This window comes from Pleurodeles waltl, chromosome 6 (genome assembly GCF_031143425.1).
Source record: "Pleurodeles waltl isolate 20211129_DDA chromosome 6, aPleWal1.hap1.20221129, whole genome shotgun sequence".
Taxonomy (NCBI): domain Eukaryota; kingdom Metazoa; phylum Chordata; class Amphibia; order Caudata; family Salamandridae; genus Pleurodeles; species Pleurodeles waltl.
Genome location: NC_090445.1, coordinates 1,570,922,552 through 1,570,947,096, shown reverse-complemented (window position 1 = coordinate 1,570,947,096; position 24,545 = coordinate 1,570,922,552). Strand labels below are relative to the sequence as shown.

The 24,545-nt window shown below is 40.9% G+C and overlaps 1 protein-coding gene across 11 annotated transcripts in view; it reads right to left on the bottom strand.

The window, feature by feature from the left end:
• The window catches only part of LOC138301142 (zinc finger protein 618-like), a 781,690-nt gene that overhangs the window by 435,428 nt on the left and 321,717 nt on the right, over positions 1-24,545 (bottom strand). For 5 of the 11 annotated variants that reach the window (XM_069241296.1, XM_069241294.1, XM_069241291.1 and 2 more), the window contains exons 7-8: positions 3,908-3,997; positions 219-254 (exon numbers count right to left, since the gene is read on the bottom strand). The exons of 5 other annotated variants lie outside the window; for them this stretch is intronic. In XM_069241296.1, coding sequence (XP_069097397.1) covers positions 219-254; positions 3,908-3,997 — 126 coding nt within the window. The remainder of the gene's footprint in view (positions 1-218; positions 255-3,907; positions 3,998-24,545) is intronic. One more of the 11 variants, XM_069241295.1, reaches the window with a different exon arrangement.

The following is a 24,545-nucleotide window of genomic DNA, read 5'->3' as shown; positions in this document are numbered from 1 at the left end:
ATACAATACAAACTCAGGTACGCTTCCACAAAACACACAGTAGTAAAAATAATAAATATCCTGTTATGGTGAAAAAGTTACAGAAACTAAGAGGTCGTAGTGTTCAACCAGATAATCGAGAGTCTGTTTTATTCCACTCTGTTCACAAGCCCAATACACTATGTGTGAATTTAATGCTGCAAATCATTAAAGAAAGTATACAAACACTGTCAGCTTACCTGCCCGATTCTCTGGGGCCCCCTCCACACTAAAAACTAATCCAGAATATGAGGAGGGAAACACAAACAAAAAGAATACAAATTAAGTTTTTTTTAAATTGCCTCTTTAATGTGCTGAGAGGTGTACTAAATTCTAACAATTACCCATAACTGTTACACCTATACTTTACTCCCATGTGGTATTTTATTGAGCTATAGTACACACATATATGCAACACTTTATTTAGGAATATGGACAACAAATGTAATTTATTTAAGATGGAGGGAGCTCTATAATTATAACCCTACTCATACAGGCTTCCCCCAAAACAATTAATCTTCCATTTTGGCTATCTGGGACACTAGGAAGTCATATTGTTTATCCCAACTAAAAGTACATGCTGTTCCGTTATCTCATCATACTTAAAATGTTTGCGCATGTTAGAAACACAGTTGCGTGGCTTTCTCTGAGCTGGTAACATTTATTACGTTCACCAAATGTCGAAGGAAAAAAAAAAAAAAGACAGAATCTTCGGCATAATGGCTTTATTTAAGTGCCAGAATATTTTCAACTTACTCTGTTGTTGTTTCACTTTACTTATGTATAAAAAGCTTAAGGGCAAGAAAAATAGACGCGAGGCAAAAGAAGCTTAAGGGCAGGAAAGCTATATTTGTGGTGGTGATGTAAAACGTCTCTAATGTCAACTAAATTACAAGACGCTGAATTTCACACAATGGTACTGCGTTTCCAGCAATTCAGGCTTATGGACAAATGTTGTGCTAAAGTGATAGTGAATAGTATTCATGGCCATTCTGAGCTACCATCTTTTAAATGGAATGATTTTAAAACTGAACAGCGCTAAAATTATATTAAAAGACTAGGGAGCTTTTAAACCAGTCTGTTGTGATATGGTTTATGTTTCAAGAATATTTTATATATAGTATTCCGAATTTTACTAAACTAAATTTAACAGCAATAACTCTCACTTTATGGCGCTGGTTTGTCTGTCGCATTCACAAAGCAAACTAGGTTTATATACCCTGCATACAAGAACGTGTGCGCCGATTTTGGTGCCACCAAATCAATATATGGTATATTCGACTGTAACAAGTGTATATACATAACACACTATGTAACGGGTTGAACACAACCCAACACTTATGGGGAATTCACTATGCTAACATTTTCTAAAGAGATGATACCCAAAGCTCCAATACATAATGCAGGTACAGGCTGAGGATCTAAAAACACCCAGTGTATTCAAACGAGATAAACAAAAAAGGACATGAACACGTAAAAATCTACATGTTTGTTTTGCTGTTTAACACCAGTGTGTAAGGATGTTTTATCTGACTAGACACTAATTTGCTTCAAAAAGCATAGTACAGTATAATATATAACCCGGAGTCAAATGAGCTACACTTTAAAGACAGTGTGAAACAGGTGTCTATTGAAACACTCAGCTTTATTTGAACAGCGGAGATGTCTGGGTGACATATCCTGTCTTGTTTCTCCAGCCCTGACCATCATAACTGTGTTGCGTTTTCTTGGATGAGGAATAGTTCATATATAGTAGTTCACCTCACTGGATCGATCAGGAACGTTCAGACACTGAAATGGATTTATGTTGGTATCTCAATTACATATACCTTTTGTGCAGCAGAGCTTTCCTGTTAAAATGTGTTGCATGTTTCAGTGTATGCAGGACTTGAGACAACCAACCCCTGATGCCAAGCAAATATTTGTTTTATTCTTTATATTTATTTATATATATAAGTTCTGAACTAGATTGTGGCATGCTAGGTGAACTCATGAGAGCCAGCTTCTCGAAGACTGAAGCTGGTCACATCACATGCAGGGTGACAAGTTGGTGGGCAGCTGCTTAGTGTGGCTTTCCAAGCCTTGTTACTCTTTTCGCCACCCCTCATGACTTTGGGTAGGGACAGTTTAAGAAAGGGACAGGGCTCTGGGAGGACCCACACCTCCTCAGTTATGACACTTGAGGAAGGGGACAGCTCAAGGATGCGTACATAAACCAGGAGCCACCAAGATCCCTCCCTCACTGGAGTTAATGCCGCGCAATCTTGAGTGATTTCACTGTTTTTCAGAAGGCTCAAGGCACAAAATTAAAACAAATACTTGTAAATAAGACAAACATATGATGTCCTTGGTTAATTGAAGAGGCCAATGGAGAATGATACTGCATTACTGAAGATGTAAAAATGGACAGCCCTCATAAATTCCTACATTAGAAAAGCATACTTGCTCCAAAGTATCAGGAAAGAGATACACGTTTTCCTAATGGCACACACACTTTTATAAACTGGGAGGGAACGAACAGCATTAAATATAGGGCTGCAAATACAACAAATCATATTTAAAATGGCATTACAGAGTGGAGTTTTTGACGATTTTAACAAACTAGGCCAGGGTCTAAACGTGGATGAGGACTCTCTGGAAAGAGTGGAACATATATTCTACCTTCTCATAGTAGAATTAAAAAGAATGTATTCCTCTTTAATACGTAGATAGTTATCACATAAAAGGGAACCTATGGTGTTATTGTTTCATTCTATAAAAGTTTGATGAACCTTAATTTTTATAAGTGTATTTTTATTTTTATACAGATTTCCTACCCTCAGTTTTTAAGACTTATTTCTCAGTCATTAGGTTTAAAGACGTATTTCATGCTTTACCACCAAAAACACCTATGTCCCTATGCCAGTACAATAAAATGTCCTGCTTACTTTATGAGACCACATTTTAGCCACCCAGTTCATTATTATTGACAGCTTTGTTTCATACATTCAATTTGTTTAATGCACACATTTTCTTGGATCAAAGATGTGGCTTAGTTTTCAAAGGCAGTTCTGAATTTTGGGATCTCACTCGGAGCAGGTGGTGATTAAAGACAGCTGCTTAACAATCTCCGTCTTTGTTATATGGTATGTGCAATATATTCTAAGTGTTTTTTCATCCTAATGTAGGCTTTGAAAAAAGCACAACAATGTATAGCACTTCTCCATTCCCTACATGTGGCAAAGAAGAGGAAGTAAGATGTCAAAGGGGAGTACCTGAATGTGTGGGGATCCATGGTGCGGTGAAATATTTAGTAAATAATTCTTTGCAAGGAAGGGGCACTTAAAAACTTCTAAGCTGAAGTGTGCAATTGATCATTTCCAAAATTGAAACCGTACCACGACAAGCAACCTATTAGCTGCTGCGTTAGTGGTTGCTTTGATTTACTAAAATTATTATTGATTGGGTGTTAAAATATGTTTAAAAGTGAAAACTAACAATTTTCTAAAGCAGCACCTTCACACAGACACCAACACATCAATTTGAAATGCTTATTTGGTGAATGAAAACGGCCTGTTTCCCAAAACTACTTTAATTTAGCCTGGTTTCTTACCTTAAGGATATTTTCACAATAAAGGAAACCTAATAGCATCAGAACATTTTATACAGACTATGGATTTAAAAAGAGTTTATAAAAGCCCAAACTGATTTCCAGAATAATACTGTTTTCTTGGGAAATTTTGAGAATTTTGTTGTAAAAATCACTGAACCCATGCAATATTGCGAAAGTGCAGTTTCATATGTGCAAAAAGTGTCTCCACTTTAAAGTTCTTCTATTTGGTTTATAATACATATTCTAATCCCCACGTACAATCAAGCAAACAAGTTGAAGTGAGATTCAAGTACTTACCATCCACAGCATGCAAGTCCCTGTGTTCTTGAAAACAGCTGTAATATTTGTATTTTTTGCCACAAATGTCACACGTGTATCTAAAATTGTCTGAAAAAACGAGAACATAATGTTTTATTTTAGAAATATTAGGGTGAATTGCAGGACCGGAGCATAAAAGTATCCATTTTTGGTGGCAGAAGGCCCTAAAGATATAGATTTTGTGGGGCTGTAGTGCCTATCCTGAAATGCTTGTTAGAGCCTGTATGAGTAAAGCACGATGCTTAGATTGGCACTGCAGACCAGTAAGGAGAATGCAATTCGTCCATAAGTACTTAGATGGGCTAATACGTAGCAAGCAAAAACACAACTGCACCGTGGTCACAAGTATCCATTAAGCTAGCAGCTGCGCTACAAACCAAAAGGCCCAGAAATAACAACTGATAAGCCCATGAGGCACAGGATCTCCATAACTCAACAATGACAAATCAATACTGTGGACAGAGACAGCCTGTGACTAACACTGTGATGATGGTATCAAAACTGTTTATTTGCTGTTTAGAGCTGTTCCAGTCCAGGGCATTAGCGTAGCTTTACCATCGCTCAAGTAAGCAACGCCTCTGTCAAAGACCAAAAGCAACAGAAAAGCGTGACTTTAGAAAGCTTTCATAAAACATATGTACCACAAAGAAAAATAATATTTTGCACGTTTACTATATAACATATTAGCAGTTAAAAAAAAATAAAGTTTTGATTTGCAGTGTTATTTAGGGTTAGACTAAAGAGTAGTTTACCAAAAATATAACATAGCCAAGGCAGCCACAGATGCGCTGCTATGAGCTGCATATTTTCCCAAATTCACAAATTGTAAATCTCTGCATAAGTGGTCTTCAAGCCTTGAAAAATCATAAAAATATTACAAGACCCGCAGGTCGAGTAACTTGAATAATCAACTCGACTTAACTGTAAAGTACTTGACCTGTAAACGGGTCTCAAATTGTGTGATCCTAGGCAGATATTTTAGTTTACAGACTTGCATTTTTCTTCATTCTCACATGAGTGCACCTTCAAATTTTTGGGCTCAGCATTTCTGCTGAACAAAAAACTAATTTGTTTGATTAAACAGACTAAAAGTTTGCTACATGTAGAATAAGAATCTAAGCCACATATAGGGGACACATGATCCATGACTTGCCACTTAGTTTATTAACTGAATTGCCATCAGGGCAGGAGTGTTTCTCAGTTTATGTAAACACTCACATTTAATAAATATATTACTAAAGCATGATGTGGTAGCATACTGTCATTTACAGACAATACAGTTCCAAGAAATGTCCAAAACCTTCCCACTAACGTGCCACTTTACTGATAAACTATATAATGTATTAACAATAATCTGAAAATTGGGTTTCAAAAAACGCATTTATCCTTTGCACATCACCAAGTAAAGTGTTCTGATTTGTTTTCATCCTATTAAAATATTTTTTCATCACACAGAAGTACAAAAAATGGGCTTTCACAACTACTGATATATTTTGAAATGTCTGTACAGTTGACTTAGTTATTTCAATGTTGTGTTTTAGTAACAACCTGACACTATATCCATTCATTTCACACACTCTGTGCAGCAGGTCAGACAATTCACCAAACAAAATACTGGAACTCTGCAGTCAGAAGGAAAATTAATTGTAAGAAAAAAAACTGACTTTTGACCTCTGTCTCCGCATGCAGAGCAAAGGTGACAAGAACAAGATTTAAGGGTCTTTATTGCTCCTTCATTTTCTGACTGATCAAAACACCTGTTCTTTGTCAACTCACCAGAAAGGGGGAGTAGGTCCTAAAAATAGCTAAATTTTTCCAGACCTGGTCTTAATGTCAAAACATATTAAAGAGTGAACTTCCAATCCTGACTGACAACGTCTGTATACTCCAACTAAACTGCAATTGTTTTCTGTTTTTTTTGGGGTATCCCGGGGTCACTTAAAACTATGAGTGCCGACTGACACTGGAATTTGAACCTGCAGGCTTAGCAAATTAGTTACAAGGCAAATCTTTGTAAATTTTTTGCACATGACGTTTTTTCTTCCATCACAACTCATGAAATATGGGCATGCGCCTGCACACTGACCACGTACTATTTAACTTGCATTTAAAAACCCTGGTAAGTGTCCTACTTAGTGTTGCAACGTTCACCAAACTAACCATTTTAGTAGGTTGGAGGGCAGGAAAGATATATATATGCTCGGCATAGGTACACAGGCGCTGCATACTTGTCATCAAGTGCTCGACCTGCTGTGGCTCCACCCTTTATCCACAATGCAATAGCCCACTGGCTCCAACTTAGAATATTTTCCCTCTCAGTGGGTGAGTAGTGTAAGTGGAGTGCGGTGTTAAAGAGTGCTGGATACATCACAAAGAAAGTTAAAGTATGTGGAAAAATATGTGTAAAAATTCCTTGCTTGCTTCCAGGGAGCAGGATGGACGTATGTGAATCTACAGCACTTGATACGACAAACAGTTACAGGGTAAGTAAAGTTTTAAGTTTGCATGATAGCATTGGTGGTTGTAGGTAAAAATGTTCCACATAGACTATAAACTAGCTCTTCTTAATAGCAGTGGTAAGCGAGCAGGTAATACAGAGATTTGAAAAACTGTTCTTGAAAAGTTCGGTGCGGAGGACGGCTCTGTGCTGTCCTCCAACCAGTTCTTGGCCCTAAGCCATCCTTGCACATGAGGCAGGAAATCTCTCTCTCAAGAGATTTCCTTTATTTTAACCCTCTGGAGCCGAGGAAGAGCTTCCCCAGCTCTCGAGGGTGTTTTCTTTTCCTGTGTAATGGCGATCGGCATGCATGGTACTTCGCTGTTATTATATAGAAACCAAAATTAACTAATCAGCTCATTTAAATTTTACTGCATCAGTGGTCGGCGGGATATCTCGTCACTCCAAGCACTGATTCAGACTGAGGAGGTGCCATTGGAAAAGGGAGAATCCCCTCTGATGGTACCATTCTGCAGTGAATTCTTGCTTGGGGAATACCGCAGGAGGGCGATCAAGTAGAGACTGATCCACTAAACCCCAGGGACTATGTTTTGAGAGAGGGGTGCCCACCATGCAATAGTCTAATGCGCTACCCCCCCCCCCCCCCCCCTTCAGTCCTAGCCATTCGGCCCCTTCAGGGGCAGATTTGTGGGTGGGGGGCAAGAAATCCCACTAGACACCAGGGATAGTTCCACTTTGTTTACCACAATAGGTGGGGGGCCCTCTCAGGCATTGGGCCTAGCCCCCTTCCACCCAACTCACCTCCAGCAGTTTTTCTGAACCCCATAGGGGGGAAAATATGAGGAATTTGGTCTACAATACTCTCCTGTTGGGGGCAGAAAGGCCACTAGATCACCAGGGATTTTATCTATCCCGATGTGCTAATGCTCCTTACCCTCCTCCCAAGGCCAAAAAAGCTGTTACCTCCAAGGGAGGCAGAACGCCCACTAGACACCAGGGATTTTTTTGTGTGGAGAAATGGGAGGTCTGCCGAGGCACTGGGCCTAGCTCCACTCCACCCCACAATGGTCTTTTTGCCCTCCCCCATGGGGCAGATAAGAGGTCTTTAACAACAATCAGCCCCGGTGGGAGGGGCAGAAAGCCCACTAGACACCAGGGAGTTTTTTATTTTTTATTGCTACAAGGTGTTGTGGAGGGCTGTGCATCTGCCCACTCATCAGGCCTAGCCTCCATCTCCAATATGAACCTACAAGCCTTTCTGCCCCGCTGGGAACTAAAGCATCCCCATCTTTTTGGCAAGAAGGGAAATTCTGATGTTGGATGCTTTTTTTTGTTTTAATGCATATAGGTAGCAGAGTTGAGCTAGGTCCCAATATTGTCCCCATTTTATGCTGAATGGCAGCACTTTTCAGGCTTGGGTCAGCTGCCATCTGGGGAAACCTACCAAACCAAATATTTCCGAAACTCCCACTGGTCCCTATAAAAATGCTATCTGACTTATGTAACTGGGCCTAGTGCATGCAATAGGCAAGCATCAAACAAAAGTTAATGGGGGTCTTGAGGAGCGATTCTCATTGACCCTGGTTTGATTTGTGCCTGTCGAGGGCACTAGACCAAGACACACAAGTGAGGTAGTATTTTTATCAGAACATGTGGGAGGACAGTGGGTGGAAGGAATTTTGTGAATTCCTGCTGATTCCGGTAGTTTATGTCACAGAAATGCAAAGAAAAGTTGAAATTTTAAGCAATATTTCAGGTTTGCAGGGCATTGTGAGTAAGAAGACATACACAAGGAACCCCCCCCAAGAGTCTAGTTTTAAAAAAATGTACAGGTTTTCTAGACTTATCTAGGCCAAATTGAGGTAGGTCCCAAAATACACAGCTACCCACTTTGCAAAGGACAGGTCAGTTTTATGTGATAAAATGAGATGTATTCATGTTGAACAGGCCGTTTTCTGTTGCGGGCTCTGAGCCTACCCACTCAAGTCAGGTACTATTTTTAGCAGAAGACTTATGGGAATGCTGGATGGACACAAGTTTGTTGCTTCCTGCAGATTCCAAAACATTTCATCACAGAAATGTGAGGAAAATGTATTTTCTTGGTCAAACTTTGAGGTTTCCAAGGGATTCTGAGTAAAGCAACCTGGTGAGAGCCATGCAAATCACCCCATCCTCGATTCTCCTAGGTGTTTAGTTTTAAAAAATGTACAGGTTTGCTAGGTTTCCCTATGTGCTGGCTGAGCTAGGGCCCACAATCCACAGCCACCCACTTTGCAAACAAATGGGTCAGTTTTGATTGGAAAAATGTGATGTATCCATGTTGGATTTTGGGCCGTTTCCTGTTGCGAGCACTAGGCCTACCCACACAAGTGAGGTACCATTTTTATCAGAAGACTCGTGGGAGAATTGAACAATAAGATATTTATTATTACTCATTCAACACATATAACACCTTGCTGAATTCTAAATGTTGTCTACTTTTCACAAATATATAGCTTTCCTGGATCTCCCATGGGTTTTACACTGGTCTGCACCACAACTGGAAGTAGGTTGAAAGCACACAAAAAATAGGAAAAATGTGCTACCTCTTTGACAAATGCCAAAACAATGGTAAACAACTAGGTTCTTAGATTCAGCTCTGCATGTCCCTGAAAGCTGAGAAGATAGTGATTTTAGCACATCAAACCGTTCGTTGATGCCATGTTTATGGGGGAAAAAAGTCACTTTTATGCAAAACTCTTTTTCCCTATTCTTATTTAGCTATATTTAGGCTATTTTGTCTAACCCCTCCAGGAGAATCCACAAACTCAATATTTTGGGAATCCCCAGAAAGTATGGTGAAAAAAATAAGGACACAAAGCTGGCAAAAACAGCATATGTGGACAAAAGGTTATGGAGGCCTAAGCCAAACTACCACAAATAGCCTAAAAATGCTTAGCACTGAGGAGAAAAGGCCTATCAGCCGAAGGGTTAAGGCTGACCCACCATACTTCCCTTGAGAGGGCCTGTGCATAGGCTACAGGAGAGGCTGCCCACCTGACAAGGAGTCCAAAAAGTTCAACACTGCCGGCAAGCAGGTGGTGCTTGATGCAGCCACACACTACACATACACAAGCCTGTTGATGTTTAAGAACATCAACATACAACACCTGATGAATGTATGTTGTGTTGACCAAGTAGTAGTCTTGCAGTTACACATTAAAGGTATTTCACCAGAAACAACTAGTGTTGCACACTTTCTCCCAGTAGAGCAGTCTCTAGTGGGAGTGAATGCTCAGCCATTGCACAACATGTTTGAATACACAACTAACCATCATCTGGCAATGCCAGATTTAGAAATGGCAGAAACCCTTCAGGGATCTGCCAAAAAGGGGAGAAAACTTTCTAAATGGCTTTGTTCAGTACATAAGCAATATTAAAATCCAGAGTGAGAAGGGCCCTTTGTAACACAGACTCTGAGTTCAGATAAAGTCAGGTGGCTCAATTACTTGTTTCCAGTGGAAATGGGAACCATCTGGGGCGGAAATATGGGGTTGATTAGGAGAATTACCATTCCTTTATCATCCTGAATTAAGGGTTCTTGAGCTTTAAGAGCCTGAAGATCATTTTGAGGAAGGTACTGTGATTAAGAAAGCAACTTTCCAAGGCAAAAACAGTAGTTGAAAAGATTATGGTGGTTCAAAAGGAGAATTCACTGAGTCGAGTCAGAACTACAGTGATGTTCCAGGCAGGTGTCAGTAGCACCTTTCGAGGTATTTCTTCCCCCTAAATGATTTAATGACTGGCATTTTAAAGGCAGAGGAGTGGTGTCTCTTTTGAAGATACACTGCAACTGCTGTTATGTGTAAGCATACAGAAGTGTAGGCAAAACCTGCCTTGTCTAAGTGTAGGAGGTAGAAAACAACGTCCAGCATTGAAACTTTAAGAGGATCTAAAGTAATGCATAAACCTTTTTCAATTAACAGAATGGCATGTGCGAGCAGTAGGCTTTCGCACTTCCCGCAAGATACCAAGCACTCCTGTTGGAGCTTGAGGTAACCAAATTCCCAAGAACTTAGGTGCCGAATTGCAAGATTCAGCTGTTTGGGATCCAGTTGTCTGACCTGACCCTAATGTGGAGTAAGAAGATCTGGTATATCAGCTTCACATAAAGGTTGACTGACCTCCTTCAGACCATTTAATACCAGGCTGTCTGGCCCAGGTTGGGGGTCTCTGGTATGAGGGTCATGGACCTCTGCCTGGTCATCCTCATCATGTATGGAAAGCGGGAGAGAGGCAGAAAAGTGTAGGCAAATATTCCTGAACAGTTCATCTTGAGTGCATTGCACGCTGACCAGATGTATGGATACCTGAAGTAAAAGTGTTAGTAATTTGGGAGTTTGGGGGGTGGCAAATAGGTCTATTGTTTTTGTTATAACCTTTGAAACTAATAACTGTATCTATGTTATGCTGAACATATAAGAGCCATTGTGAACAGGAATAAGAAATACTCCCTTGCAGATCACTTTAATGCTCCAAATAAGATAGAAACCTTGAAATACATTAAACTATTGGGTATTGATGACTTCAGTCAATATATTAGTCAATATCCACTAATGAATTCTAATTGATTAAATCAACTTGAAATAACATTGGCTAAAAAACATTTGTGAAGCAACAATAATGGGTGCCATATCATACAAGAAAAACAGTAATTAAGTCTATCGTAATTTTCATGCCTGTAATAGTAATAAACTAAATACAATTTATTTTTTATAAAATGTGTTTAGAATGTGTAATTTATATTCTTTGATACTGGGTTACATAAATTGGACACATTTTCAAAACATAAGATATTCTCTAAAAGAGTCATAGATTTGACAATACTGTGCTAGGCAGTATCTGAATTGCTATCCTTTTACCAGTATTCTCTACTTGCCATCATTACCTCAGAAGAGTCAAGTGTAAAAAAAGAAGTAACTTCATTCTTGAACTGGAATGAAATAGAATTGCACAATATAATACCAAAAGAACTATGATCAATCCTGGCTTAGCCACTTGATAAAATTGTGTGATCCTTGGAAACTGTTCTATTTTACTTTGTCTTACTTTTCTTCATTTCACATGTAAGAGAACCTTGAACTATCCATGTTACGGTATGCAAAGTACAAAACTTTCTACTGTGTTTGATTTAATAAACTATAATGTTGTCCATGTACAGTAAAAACCGAGGCCACACAGAAGGTTAGACAGTACAACTGACCTGCCTCTTAGTTCGCCATTGGCATTGTTGGCAGGGTGAGAGGAGGTATGAATGTTTCTATGATCATTTTTAAAAACTATCACTTTTAAAAATACTTCTCAATGCACTGATATGCACTTATGTACTAAGGCGATTCACTTTTGCATATGCGCTTTTGCATGTTAATGAAAAACCTTTTGGAATTTTAAAGAGACTTTGGGCCCAATTTAGATCTTGGGGGAGGACAATACTTCATCACAAACGTGACTGATATCCCGTCCTCCGTATTATAATTCCATTATCTCCTATGGAGATCACAATACCGCGGACAGGATATCAGTCACGTTTGTGACGAAGTACCACCTCCACCGAGATCTAAATCAGGCCCTTTGTCACTTTTATATATGTTTTTGCAAGATGCCTTTAAAATGAATGTGTTCCGAAAGTTACGTGCTGCAGGATACCTTTTTTTTTTTTCTTCTTTTCGTTCACTTTGGTTATATTATAAATAAACGCTTGCCCGTTTACTTGACATCTTTCTGAAAGTTAGTGCTCTCGTACGTAAACAGGAGCTGAGGGCTGCTGCTCACCAGGGTGCCGCGTGTAAATGGCAGGAGGGCCGCAAGCCACCCACGAGCTGTACTTTCACTATCACTGCACCAATTGAACTTGGAAAAAAAAAAAAAAGATTTGTGGAACGAAAGAAGACTTACCAAAAAAAAAAAGATCAGAGGGTTCACGAAAACCACATGAAAGAAAGAATTGGGAGAAAAAGAACAAGATGTAAACAGCTTGTAGGGTACACAAAAGAAGATTATTCAGATGGATAAAATCTATCTAGTTGACAGCTTACAGCTATTGAACTCCAAGTATTGAACAAAGGTTTATCATGTACTTCTAGCAGACATTTCAATCTATTAGATATTAAAGTTGACTTGTTTAGATTCACCAAACAACTTGCACTTGAAATTTGTTTTGCAACAAATCCAGAGAAACACAACAACAACAAAATCAAAGAAAAAAAACTAATATTTCCTCTGTAGCAATCGGTGGATACACAGTCTATTTGTTATCTTGAAACTGGAGATGCCACTGGCTGAAAGAATACAGAAAACACTTTTGTACGCTTAGGACGCCTTTATGACAAAGTGGTTTGAAACAAAGTCTAATTTTGTAGTACAATTACCCAGTGACAACTTGATCAATGTGTCCCATTCACGTGTGTTAGAAGATTTGACTAAAATCAAATGTAACAACAAACTGGTAAGCTCACCAATAAAGAAATACTGCAATTACAATTGTTTCATAATGATTTGTCAAACGCCATTTCAAGAAGCAGTAAAAAGGAGGAAAAGTGGTTGTAATGCACTTTCTCAATTCTAATAAGGCAGACTCTGGCTCCCCACACCAAGTTATTATATATTACAATTACTGCATTGTTTTCTTTCTTTTTTTTTTAAAACCTACTTTTTAACTTTCATTTCTGGGGTCTTTGCTGGGTGGTTGGGAATGTCTTTTTAGTGCTTTCGACCGTAACCCTCCGGTCCGCTGCAGCTTTACGGCTGTTTAAGCAGAGAGGGTGCCGGCACAGCAGAGGAAGTTTTGGTTGTTTTTACCCACTTTCTGGCGGTTTAGTGTCGCCCCACCAATTTGGTAGTTTGTGGTATATTTCTTTAGAGCACTCAGTTCCTTCTAGCAGCACCTAAATGGTGCGCATGCCAGTGCGGACACCCAGTGGACACTGGCTCCCCGCACCCAGTAATTGGATTTTACATTTACCGCATTTGGCTTCTATAGAAAACAAAAAAAAACATTTTTTAACTTGCATTTCTAGGGTCTTTGCTGGGTGTGTGGGAATTTCTTTTTAGTTTTTTCAGCGATTACCCTCTTGTCTGCTGCAGCTTTGTTGCTTTTTAAGCGGAGAGGGTGCCGGCATTGCACACAAAGTTTTGTTTTCCCACTTTCTAGATATTTAGTGCAGCATTTTTGAGCACTTAGCTCCTTCTAGCAACACCTATTTAAGGCACATTCCGATGCGAAAAGCGTGGTGCGCCTAAGGCAAGTCAGTCTGCGCCTGTCTGCACCCTGACGGTGCCAGCGGCCAGGACCCCTGATCGGCTTAAGTCAACCCCCTGCAAGTACTCCTCGACTGTACTACGAACTTGGAGTCCTCATCATCTAATGGGAGTCCTCATGTTTTGGACCTCTCAAAGGTGCAGATTAGCTGTGACAAGTGCGGGCTTCGTACCATGACTACTCAGGCTCGGAGCAGGGAAGTATGTCCCACACCGCAGACCCTGCTCTCTACCAAACTTGTTTCAATGAATTGCAGGTCTTTAGTTAAACAAACTATAGATTTATGTATGAATTCTTCATCGGAAATTTAGGAAACATTCCACAAAGCTTTGCTGTAGTGGGACAGGGTAGGTACTCTCAGAGGGGAAGGAACTGCTATTATCTTTAAACAATCTTTGGAATGCTCCTTCTCAAAGTGTTCTATTGAGGGAAGTGAAGCAGCCTTGTTTTTACTTGGTCTTACAAAAAAGTTTGGAGTTTGAGGGATTCTGCTCTTCTGCCCATCTGGGCTGGTGGCTAATTTCTGCACGTCTCTTGTAGTTGATTTGCCTCCCTTGGTTCTCAGATATGCCACCTTTTTGGTTGTAGGGGATTTCAATATTCATTTTGATGATTCAGCATGCACAGTAGCATCATCCTTGCTTGCAGATCTAGAGGGCTTACAGCTCACCAGTTTGTCTACAGACTGAGGCATATTCTAGATCCCATATTTTTCAACCAGGCTCAGTTACTTTCCGGCCCTTCTTTTCCACTCTTCTGGTCAGACCACTTGGCTATACTGTTCTTGGTTCCTTATTCAAAACCGACTGTGTATCATCCTCTTGCCCGGAAATGCACCAGTGGGCCAAAGTAACTAAAGCATTGAATGACAGAAGATCTTGGATGTTCGGTTGTGATGAAAGAGATAATCTACTGAAAAATTGCATCTATGGGTGCCCTAGATTAAATAGCCCCTTTGACCCACAGTCTTTTCAAAGACAGGAACTTTCTGTGGAACGATGGTTCAATGATGAACTTACAGGGTTGAAAAAGAATTGCAAGATCTTTGAACGCCAGCAGGGCAAATGATCCTGATCGCAAAATCAACAATTTGGCTGTTCTAAAGCAGTATCAAAGGCGCATCAAGTATGTTCGATGAGTTTACTACTTTAACCCTTTCCATGTGTCGGACAGCTAGGAGCCGTCCGACAACACTGAGCATGGGCTTGGACGGCTTCCGGCTGTCCTGGCACCCACACACGGAGGAAGTGCTGGTGCTCCACCCGTGGGCTGCCCTTGCGCAAACCCCCACCCGTGATGGCAGTGGAAGCGCTTCCACTGCCACCCCCAACACCCCCTTAGCGATCCAGGACCACACTGGAAACCATTTGCTTCTAGTGTGGGGAGGAAAAAAGGTGAGTCTTTTCCTCCAGGGAGGGTTTTGGGCCAGCCAAAGAGGGATCTGGGTTTTCCTTTCCACCGATGTCTTTTTGGTGTGCACTCCTGCTGCACGATCGCGGATGGGGCCACAATCGTGTAGCAGGAATGCCCACCAGACATCAAAAATTTAGTTGGGGACATGGTAAGGATGACAGGTCTAACAATATATATATATATTGTTAGACTTGTCATCCTTACCATGGTTTTCCCTGTCTTTTTCCCTCTGTCGTCTGTGTTTTTGATGGTGTGCTGGGTTTCATTTTTGATGCTTTTGATACTCTGGGAACTTTACCACTGCTCATCAGTGCTAAGTGGCAAGTGCTCCGTGTGTCAAATGTGATTATATGTTATCCATGTTTGGCATATTTGATTTACTAGTAAGCCCCTAGTATAGTGCACCATGTGTGTCCAGGGCCTGTAAATCAAATGCGACTAGTGGACCTGCAGCCACCCACATGAGTAGCCCTGTAAACATGTCTCAGACCTGCCACTGCAGTGTTTGCGTTTGCAGTTTTTAACTGCCAGTTTGACCTGGCAAGTGCACCCAATTGCCAAACCTTCCCTTTCACTACAAGCAAGTCACCCCTAAGGAAAGCCCAAGGTAGCCCGATGGGCAGGGTGCAGAGTATTTAAAAGGTAGGACATGTATTGGTGTGGTTTACATGTCCTGATAGTGAAATGCTGCTAAATTAGTTTTTCACATTGCAAGGCCTATCTCTCCCATAGGGTAACATGGGGATTGCCCTGAAATCTCTTAAGTGTGATTTCCCATTGGGAGTGGATAGAAATATGGAGTTTGGGGGTCTCTGAACTCACATTTTGGTAAAGTTGGTTTTTAAATTGTAAAGTTTGCAAATCCCACTTTTAGAATTTGAGCATTTTCTTACTTAACCATTTTGTGCCACTGCATGGCTAATGAATACACGTCTGGTCAGACTGACAGTTGGGCTGTTTGTGAATTTACTCTAGACAGTCACACACAGAGAGCTGAGGTGTGCCCTGCATATCCTGATGGGTCTTCCTGGGCTAGAGTGGTGGGAGGAGCTGGAACTTGCACCCGAATAGGGCTGCGTCTATCCTTATACAATGCAGTCTCCAACCCCGTAGAGTGTGTCTGGGACCAGGGCAGGAAAGGCAGGGTCTTGTGCACTACAAAGACTTTCCTTTGAAGTATGCATCCTTTAAAAGCAGAAATGAGTATTAAGTACTGGACACCTTGCCTCCTCTCCCTAGCAGTAAGGAACCAAAACATCCCCTCCCCAGAAGCAGTAAGGAACTGACACCGCACCGGCTCCAGCGACACCTCACCTCCCCGACTCCATGCGACATCCGTTTCCTCATTTCTAAGGTACTGTCCCTGGGGTCCATGCGACTTCATGACCGGCACCGCAATCCCTCCCAACTAGCGTCAGACTGCTGGGAACGACTGTCAAACATGTTGCGACAGCCCCAGTTGGAGCTATTGTGTTTCTAAGCACTTTATTGGGATTTAATCTTTAAAAATTCATATCTTTGCTTGTGTATGTTGGATTTTTGTTCTTTTGGTCTTGTTGTACTTAGATAACTATTGGCTATTTTTCTAAACTGATGTGGTCTCCATTTGTAGTGATTGTTTTCACTGTGTATCTGTGTGTGGCTACAAATACTTAACACATTGCCTCTGAGATAAGCCAGACTGCTCGTGCCAAGCTACCTAGGGGGTGAGCAGGGGTTATCTTAGGTGTGTGGCTCCCTTACCCTGACTAGAGTGAGGGTCCGGACTTTGACAAGGTGCAGACTGACCGCCAACTAGAGACCCCATTTCTAACAAATATGTATTGTTTTTGTGTTTTGGGAGCGTCCCCTTGGCCAAGGGTCGTTCCCATTTTAGGGAAGAAACTTTTGGTCGTTTGTAACCCCTTGGGGGCAGATCGGCCATTCTGATTTAGGCCCACCTACCCCCAAGAGGAGGGGGTGGGGAGCAGAAGCCCACTAGACACAGTGAATTGTGTGTTTAGGGAGGGCCCCTTGGGCTAAAGCTGCTCCCCTTTAGGACGCAATTTGTTTGCCCATTTCTGCCCAATGGGGACAGATCAGCTATTTTGTTAGGCCTACCTGCCCCCAAGTTGTGCGGAAAACCACTAGACACCAAGGAAGGTTTCTGAATGTTGGGTGGTGGGCTATGTGTGGACTGGAACTTAATTTGAATTTGTGATCATAATGTTTTATTTTGCCTTTTATTCTAGTGCAAACCTTTTGATTCCTTTGCTGTGACTTTGCTTGCGGTTCGAGCTCTGGTAGATCTGCAGTTTGCGTAGTTGCATGTGTTTGGTAAGAAAAACGTTTTTGTACTGTCTTCTCCAAATGAGTATCATTGCCATGCATGAATGAGTTTGTAAATGGTGTAATAATAGCAGCATATTTAGCTTATGTTTTATTGTGTGTGAAATTCTCCTTGGATTTGTGCACGATGTGTATTGTCTTATGTGTAATTTTATTTTGCTTTTCCTTTTTAGTGGGATATCGATGGTGCTTGCTGAGTCTGAGTAGAGTAGGTGCTGGTGAGGCTAGCTGTCTCTGGCAAAGGAATTGTATCGTTTTTGAGTATTTAGGTCTTTGTGATTAAGCCACACTTGATTTATTACTTATTTGCCACAGTGTACGTTGTTGTAGACTTATTTGTCAAGTTACTTTTATTATTAAGGATTATGACTAGCCACAGGATTACCGCTCAGCAGGTTGTTGGTATGCTTTTTTAATCTTCTTCTGACCGTGATTATGAGACTGACTCTGCATCTGAGGCAGAGGAGGAAGTGCAAGGCTCTGGCAGTGAATTTTCTGTCCAGGAAGAATCATCTATTGATGAAGCCACTCTCAGTGCAGAGGAAGTGTTTATTTTAGAGGAGGACACTGATGTGCCGATAGTGCAGCAAGGGGCATCTGGATTGCAGACTGGGCCTGAAAGGCTTCCCACTGGAAGAGCTGTACTCTGGGTTGCCTCAAACATGGTGCAGCCGGGTTGCCTGTCTTGTCTGGTGTTGCTGGGTGTAGAGTGAAAACTTTTTGCCTATAAATTTATTTCAATTGTTTATGGACAATGTTTTTTTCGATGAGACTGTTGAACAGACTAATTTGTACGTTGAACAGTATTTGAAGGACAACAGTGCCAGACTTAAGCCCCACACTAGAACAACTTGTTGGACTCCCATAAATCTAGATAAGTTGAAGAAGTTCTTGTGTTGAACTTTTTTGATGGGCTTGATAAAGCAGAATCATGAGTCGTGAACTGTATTTGTTTCTGCTTCAACAGCTGCATTTTTGCTAATAATGCTTCAGTGTTGCCACAAGATCACCCTGATTGTGATTATCTTTTTCTGATTCGGCCCGTCTTTCATCACTTTGTAGATCGATTTTCATAGATCTTTGTTCCTGGAACATAAATAGCTGTGGTTGAGTCTTTGGTCCTGTTCAAGGGCTGTTTGGTTTTTAGGCAGTACATATCTAACAAGAGGTCACATTATGGAATTAAGATGTATATGCTGTCCGATAGAAGCACAGGATATGTCTATCATTTCCAGGTGAAGACTGGTAGAAATTACACTATTACCCCCTCCCCCCACCCCGCCCTGTTTACTGTCCACTTTCGGAGTTAGTGAGAAAATTGTGTGGAAACTTGGTAGACTTTTTTAAAAAAAGGACACCTTTGATACGGTTCTGTCTGTTGATGTGAGTGTTGTAATGTGCTGGGCCTGCGCCTGACGGCCTGAATGGTCTTGTGTGTGAATGTACTGTAAAGTGGTTGGGGCCTTGATGTGGCTTTACAGCTCACGAGCTGAGTGATTGGTTCAGTTTTTTGACCTTTCAATTATTAACAGTGCATTACATTTTTGGGTGAAATCTCTTCTTAATAAAATTGTATTTATTGAACCATCACTCACCCTCATGCCATCAGTATGTGTGTGTGTAACAATAAAGAGTGAGAAGACAGAGCTTGCTCACCTTCCTAAATTACTATTAACCACAAGAAGCAAGCACGCCACCAAGTCTCTTACTTCTGTGATGTCCAAAACACTCAAATTATGAAAATCACAGTTTTTAACCTCTGTCCAAGGTTACCACGATTAAATACATGCCATCTTGGTGGGTAACCACAAGACAATTTTGCACTTCTCTCAGTTGGACTTCAACTCACAAAATAAACCCGCTCCAGTGTAATCAAGCATCAAAGCACATGCTAGGTGTCTCAAGTGGGACTCCAATGATGAAGCATGCCACCAACTAGGTTGGTGGGTGAGGGGTCTTTTTAACAGAACCTAAGGGTGTTACTTCACAATTTGAGTGTTTGGGACATTATAGAAGTAAAAGACTTGGTAGCGTGCTCACTTCTTGTCTAGGGAAAGTCTACCTAGTCTAAATATGTTGAAAAACTAGATACCCAAAGGAGTACAGGGTGGTGTGCCTCTCATGAATCTCAACAAGTTTTCTTACCCACAATGCCCTGCAAACCTCAAAATGTGTCGAGAGCCACACATTCCCTTTCATTTCCGTGCCATATTCTTCCAGAAACAGAAATAAACTACACATTTCCTACCACCCTGCATACCCCTCGGTCTCCTGATAAAAATGATACCTCACTTGTGTGGGTGACAGAAGAGGAGTCAGCCTAAAAATGTATTTTAAACAAAAATGCCCTTTTGGGCCCGCTTTGGTTCTCTCTAAAACTCTACACATTTTGGCCCTTCCCTGTCACAGGCACTTGACAAGTGAGGTGCCATATTTATCAGGAGACCGAGAGGAAGGCTTGTGGCTCCCCTAAGATTCCAGAACTTTCCATCACAGAACTGTGAGGAAAATGTGTTTTGTAAACAAATGTTGAGGTTTGCAATGGATTCTGGGTGACAGAAACAAGTGAGAGCCACACCGTCTTCTCACTGTGGATTTTCCTCGGGGTCTAGTTTTACAGGTTTGCTAGGTTTCCCTAGGTGCCGGCTGAGCTAGGGCCCAAACTTTACAGCTAGACATGTTGCAAAAGAAAAAAAAAAAAGTCAGTTTTCAGATGAAAAATGTGATCTGTCCACGTTGCATTTTGGGCCGTTTCCTTTTGGAGGCACTAGGCCTACCCGCACAAGTGAGGTACCACTTTTATCAGGATACTTGGGGGAATGCTGGGTAGAAGGAAGTTTGTGGCTCCCCTCATATTCCATAACTTTCCACCACAGAATTGTCTTGAAAATGTGTTTTTTAGACACATTTTGAGGTTTGCAAGGGACTCTGGGCGAAAGAACCTGGTGAGAGCCACACAAGTCACCCCATCTTTGATTCCCCTAGGTGTCTAGTTTAAAAAAATGTACAGGTTTGCTAGGTTTCCCTAGGTGCCAGCTGAGCTGGGGGCAAAATCCACAGCTAGGCACATTGCAAAAAAGAAGGGTCAGTTTTCAGAGGAAAAATGTGATGTGATGTCCGTGATGTGGCTGTTTCCTGTCATGGGCACGAGGCCTACTCACACAAGTGAAGTACCATCGTTATCGGAAGACTAGGGGGAACAAAAAATAGTAGAACAAGTGTTATTACCAATTTTCTTTCTCTGCATTTGCGCCTTCCAAGAAAGAAGTAGTTTTGAGAAATACCCTTTAATTCACATGCTAGTATGGGGTACCCACAAATTTAGAGATGTGCAAATAACCACAGTTTCCAAACTCCATACCTTGCACCCAATTTTGGAAAAACATAAGTTTCCTTGATACCTATTTTTCACTCTTTTTTTAACCAGATGAATTGTTGTATACCCAGTACACGTTGAAAAACCATTGCAAGGTGCAGCTCAGTTATTGGCTCTGGGTACCTCGGGTTCTTGGTGAACCTACAAGTCCTACATATCCCCGCAACCAGAAGGGTCCAGCAGAGGTAACAGTATATTGCTTTTGAAAATCTGCCATAGTTTTTAAAAGTTACAGATGAAAACGTAGACGCAAATTGCTATTTTCCTCAACTTTAATTCAATATTTTTTTTTCATTTCAACTATTACTTTCTATAGGAAAGCTTTGGAGGATCTATACGAATTACCTCTTGCTGAATTCAAAATTTTGTTCACTTTTCAGAAATGTATAGCATTTCGGGATCCACCATTGGCTTCACACCCATTTCTACCACTAACTGGAAAGAGGCTGAAAGCACACAAAAAACATAACAAATAAAATAAAAAAATGGGATGTGTCCTATTGGAATGCCAAAACTGTGTTCATTTTTTTTATTTTTTCATTCAAGTCTGCCTGTTCCTGAAAGCTGGGAAGGTGGTGATTTTAGCACCACAAACCCTTCGCTAATGCCATTTGCAGGGCACATACAGACGCTTTCTTCTGCAGCACTTTTTCCCCATTCCCCCCCACCCCTAAAAAAATGTAGCTGTATTCCTAAAGAATTTGCAAGCCTGAATTCATGGCTTGAATCTCCTGAGGAGAGCTCAGGGCTTGGTTGCAGCATTTCAAACAAATTCAATGTGAGGTGATGTCTGCATTGCTTATATCTGTCAAGTTGGGTCCCCCCCTCCATCCAGTTTCGGCCTCCATCTTGGAAGGAGGAGTGGAAGATGTGTTGCCTCTGGTCTATGAGCTGCTTAATAGTTCCATGACAGCCACTGCTGAATATTACTAACCTGGAACACTATAGACCTGTTTCACTGCTACCACTTTTGGCTAAAGTTATTGAGAAGCAAGTCAACCACAGGTATCTCTGTTCATCGAGGCTTAACAGCTTCATAGGACACAGCTGGCGTTTCGACCATCCTATAGTACGGATTCTGCCCTACTAATAGCCTCGGAATCCAATCGCCAAATAATGGGCGCAGAAGCCACGGCTGCTCTGTTGATGCCAGAGCTCAGTGGGGCATACAACACCATATCGCACAACTAACTCATTGAACGTTTGTTGAGATGCAGTGTCAGCCACACAGCCTTACAGTGGTTTGCTTCCTTTTAACAGAGACACATCTTCCAGGTGTGTCAAAAACCACACTACTCTAGTGTTTAATCTGAAGCGTGGAGTACCTCAGGGCTCTACCGAGTCCAACTTTATTTAATATATACATGCTCCCCTGGCTAAGATCATTGCAGGTCATGGGTTTACAGTGATCACTTGGCTGATGATACACAGCTGATCATCACCCCTCTCCTATGATGTTGCTAACACAACTACTTTGCTACTTTGATGCTTACACAACTACTTTGCTAAGGTCATGTCTGCAGGAGGATGCCGGGTGGATGGAGCAAAGCTGTTTAAAGTTGATTGCACGGAAGACAGAGGTCTTGATCCTGGGCAAACAACCCAGCTGATGGTCAATCTCTTGGTAGCCTGAAACTCTTGGCCCTTTGCCTTGCCCAAGGTCCAAGATTAAAAACCCTGGGTGTTTGCTTTGACCAGAAGCAGTCTTTTGGAGTCAAAAATACAGTGTTGGCTGGGAAAAGCTTTTGAATCCTTAAGATCCTGAAAAAGATCCTAGACCCGCTCCCAGAATCTCCAAAAATACATTGTGGTCCAGGCCTTAGTCATCTTGAGGCTGGACTACTGTACTGTGCTGTACCTGGGGGTGTCACAGTCTTGCATGATCTGACTCAGAGTGCAGAATACAGCAGTTCGTCTACTACTCTTTCCCCCAAAGTGTGTCTTCATGAGATATTCACTTGCTAAGTTACACTGGCTTCCTGTGAAGCAGAGGATCTCGTTCAAGGTTCTGTGCTACTGTGATAAAGCTTTGACCAACAGTGGCTTGCGGTACATACAGCCTTTCATTTAACCCTATACCCCTATGAGGAATCTCAGCTCTTCAGGAGCTAGGAGGGTTTGTATCCCAAAAGTTAGAAAAGTGTGCCTTGGTGGCAGTTCTTTTAGTTTTCTAGTTTTGAAACTGTGGAATTCGCTGCCTCTTTCTGTCCGAAAGGACCCTTCGGAACTCCTTTTTAGGAAAATTCTAAAAACTTGGCTGTTCAGATAGAGATGACTGGTTACAGTTTGCGAGTGTGTAGAACGTGGGATTGTGGACTGCAGTGCTGGAAAACTTTGTTGTTCCGAAGTAGCTATGCGCTTTACAAGCTCCATTATTATTAATATTTTTAGGCACTAAAACAACTGAGCATTTTGACTGGTTATCAGAAAGTCATAAGGAAGAACTTAAAACTGCAAAAGAGATGCTGCATTGTTTATTAATAAAATACTTCTCCAGTAATGTTTCAGATTCAGAGAAACTTAGAGATTTTAATGTTGAAACACAAACTATCCCTGTCATTTATTTTCTCCCCAAAATTTATAAGGGTGCAAGATGCTCTCCATGTAGGCCCCTTATTTCAGGCATCGGATTTTTAACAAAGACGCTCAGAATATATTAATATCCATCTAGCACCAATAATAATACAATTGCCATCATGTGTGAAAGATACGAAGGATGTCCTAAACAGGTTATATGGTTATGTATTACATGGGAAAAAGCTTTGTACTTAAAACCCTTGATGTTAAAGGTCTACACCATCCCTGTTAACGAAACAAAAGTAAGAGCACTGAAACATTTTTTTCAGTTAGACCAATCAGTTATTTACATCATGTTGTGGAACTTACTAAGTTTGCTATGAACATTTTTTTTTTCCTGTACTAAAAAGATCTACACCAGAAGTTAACAGGAATGGCAATAGCAGCCATGTGTGCTCCTCCCTACTCCAACCTGAGATGGAGCATGCTTGGACTGAAACCTTCTTAGTAGGTCATAAATCCATGATTCTATGGATTAGGTTTCTTGGCAATAGCCATATGATTTGGGATGGTCCTGTGGAAGATTTAATGATTTATTTTGCCTTCTAGAATTAAAATGACAAATGTTCAATTTAGCATGGAATAAAGCACAAAAATGTATTTTAGGACTTACATCAAGATTAATGTTTTTCCGTGTAAGCGTTCCCCAAAACTCACTTCCCTCCAATAGCATTTTGCATTACAATTCTGGTCACCCCACAAGTCAAAAGAGTAATATACTGTATGGTGAAATGCTGAGATGAAAATGCAACTGCAGTGAATTAAAAATATATGAATTAGAGGTTTGATTCTTCAAGAGAGGTTAATAATATAGCCCTTAACTAAACAGTAAAAATAGATTTAAAGGTACATTGAGAAAAATTCATTTGTAAGAAAAACCTCCATAAAGTGAAAATAAAAAACAGGATCAGATTAATCACAGAACAGAATGAAGAACACTATGTAGTATTACAAATTCCAAACAAAACATTAGAAAATTCTACAATCAGTTAAGGATATTAATATCTGAGAGAATCAACGGATTACTAATAAGAGAACTAAAACACTACAGGGTTTTCTTAGTCCAAAGTACACCATTAGGTTTAATGTCAGTAATATGAATTCACTGCGGCTCCCAAATAACCCCAATGGTTGTTTCACATGCTACTCATGTGCTTGCTGAGAATAT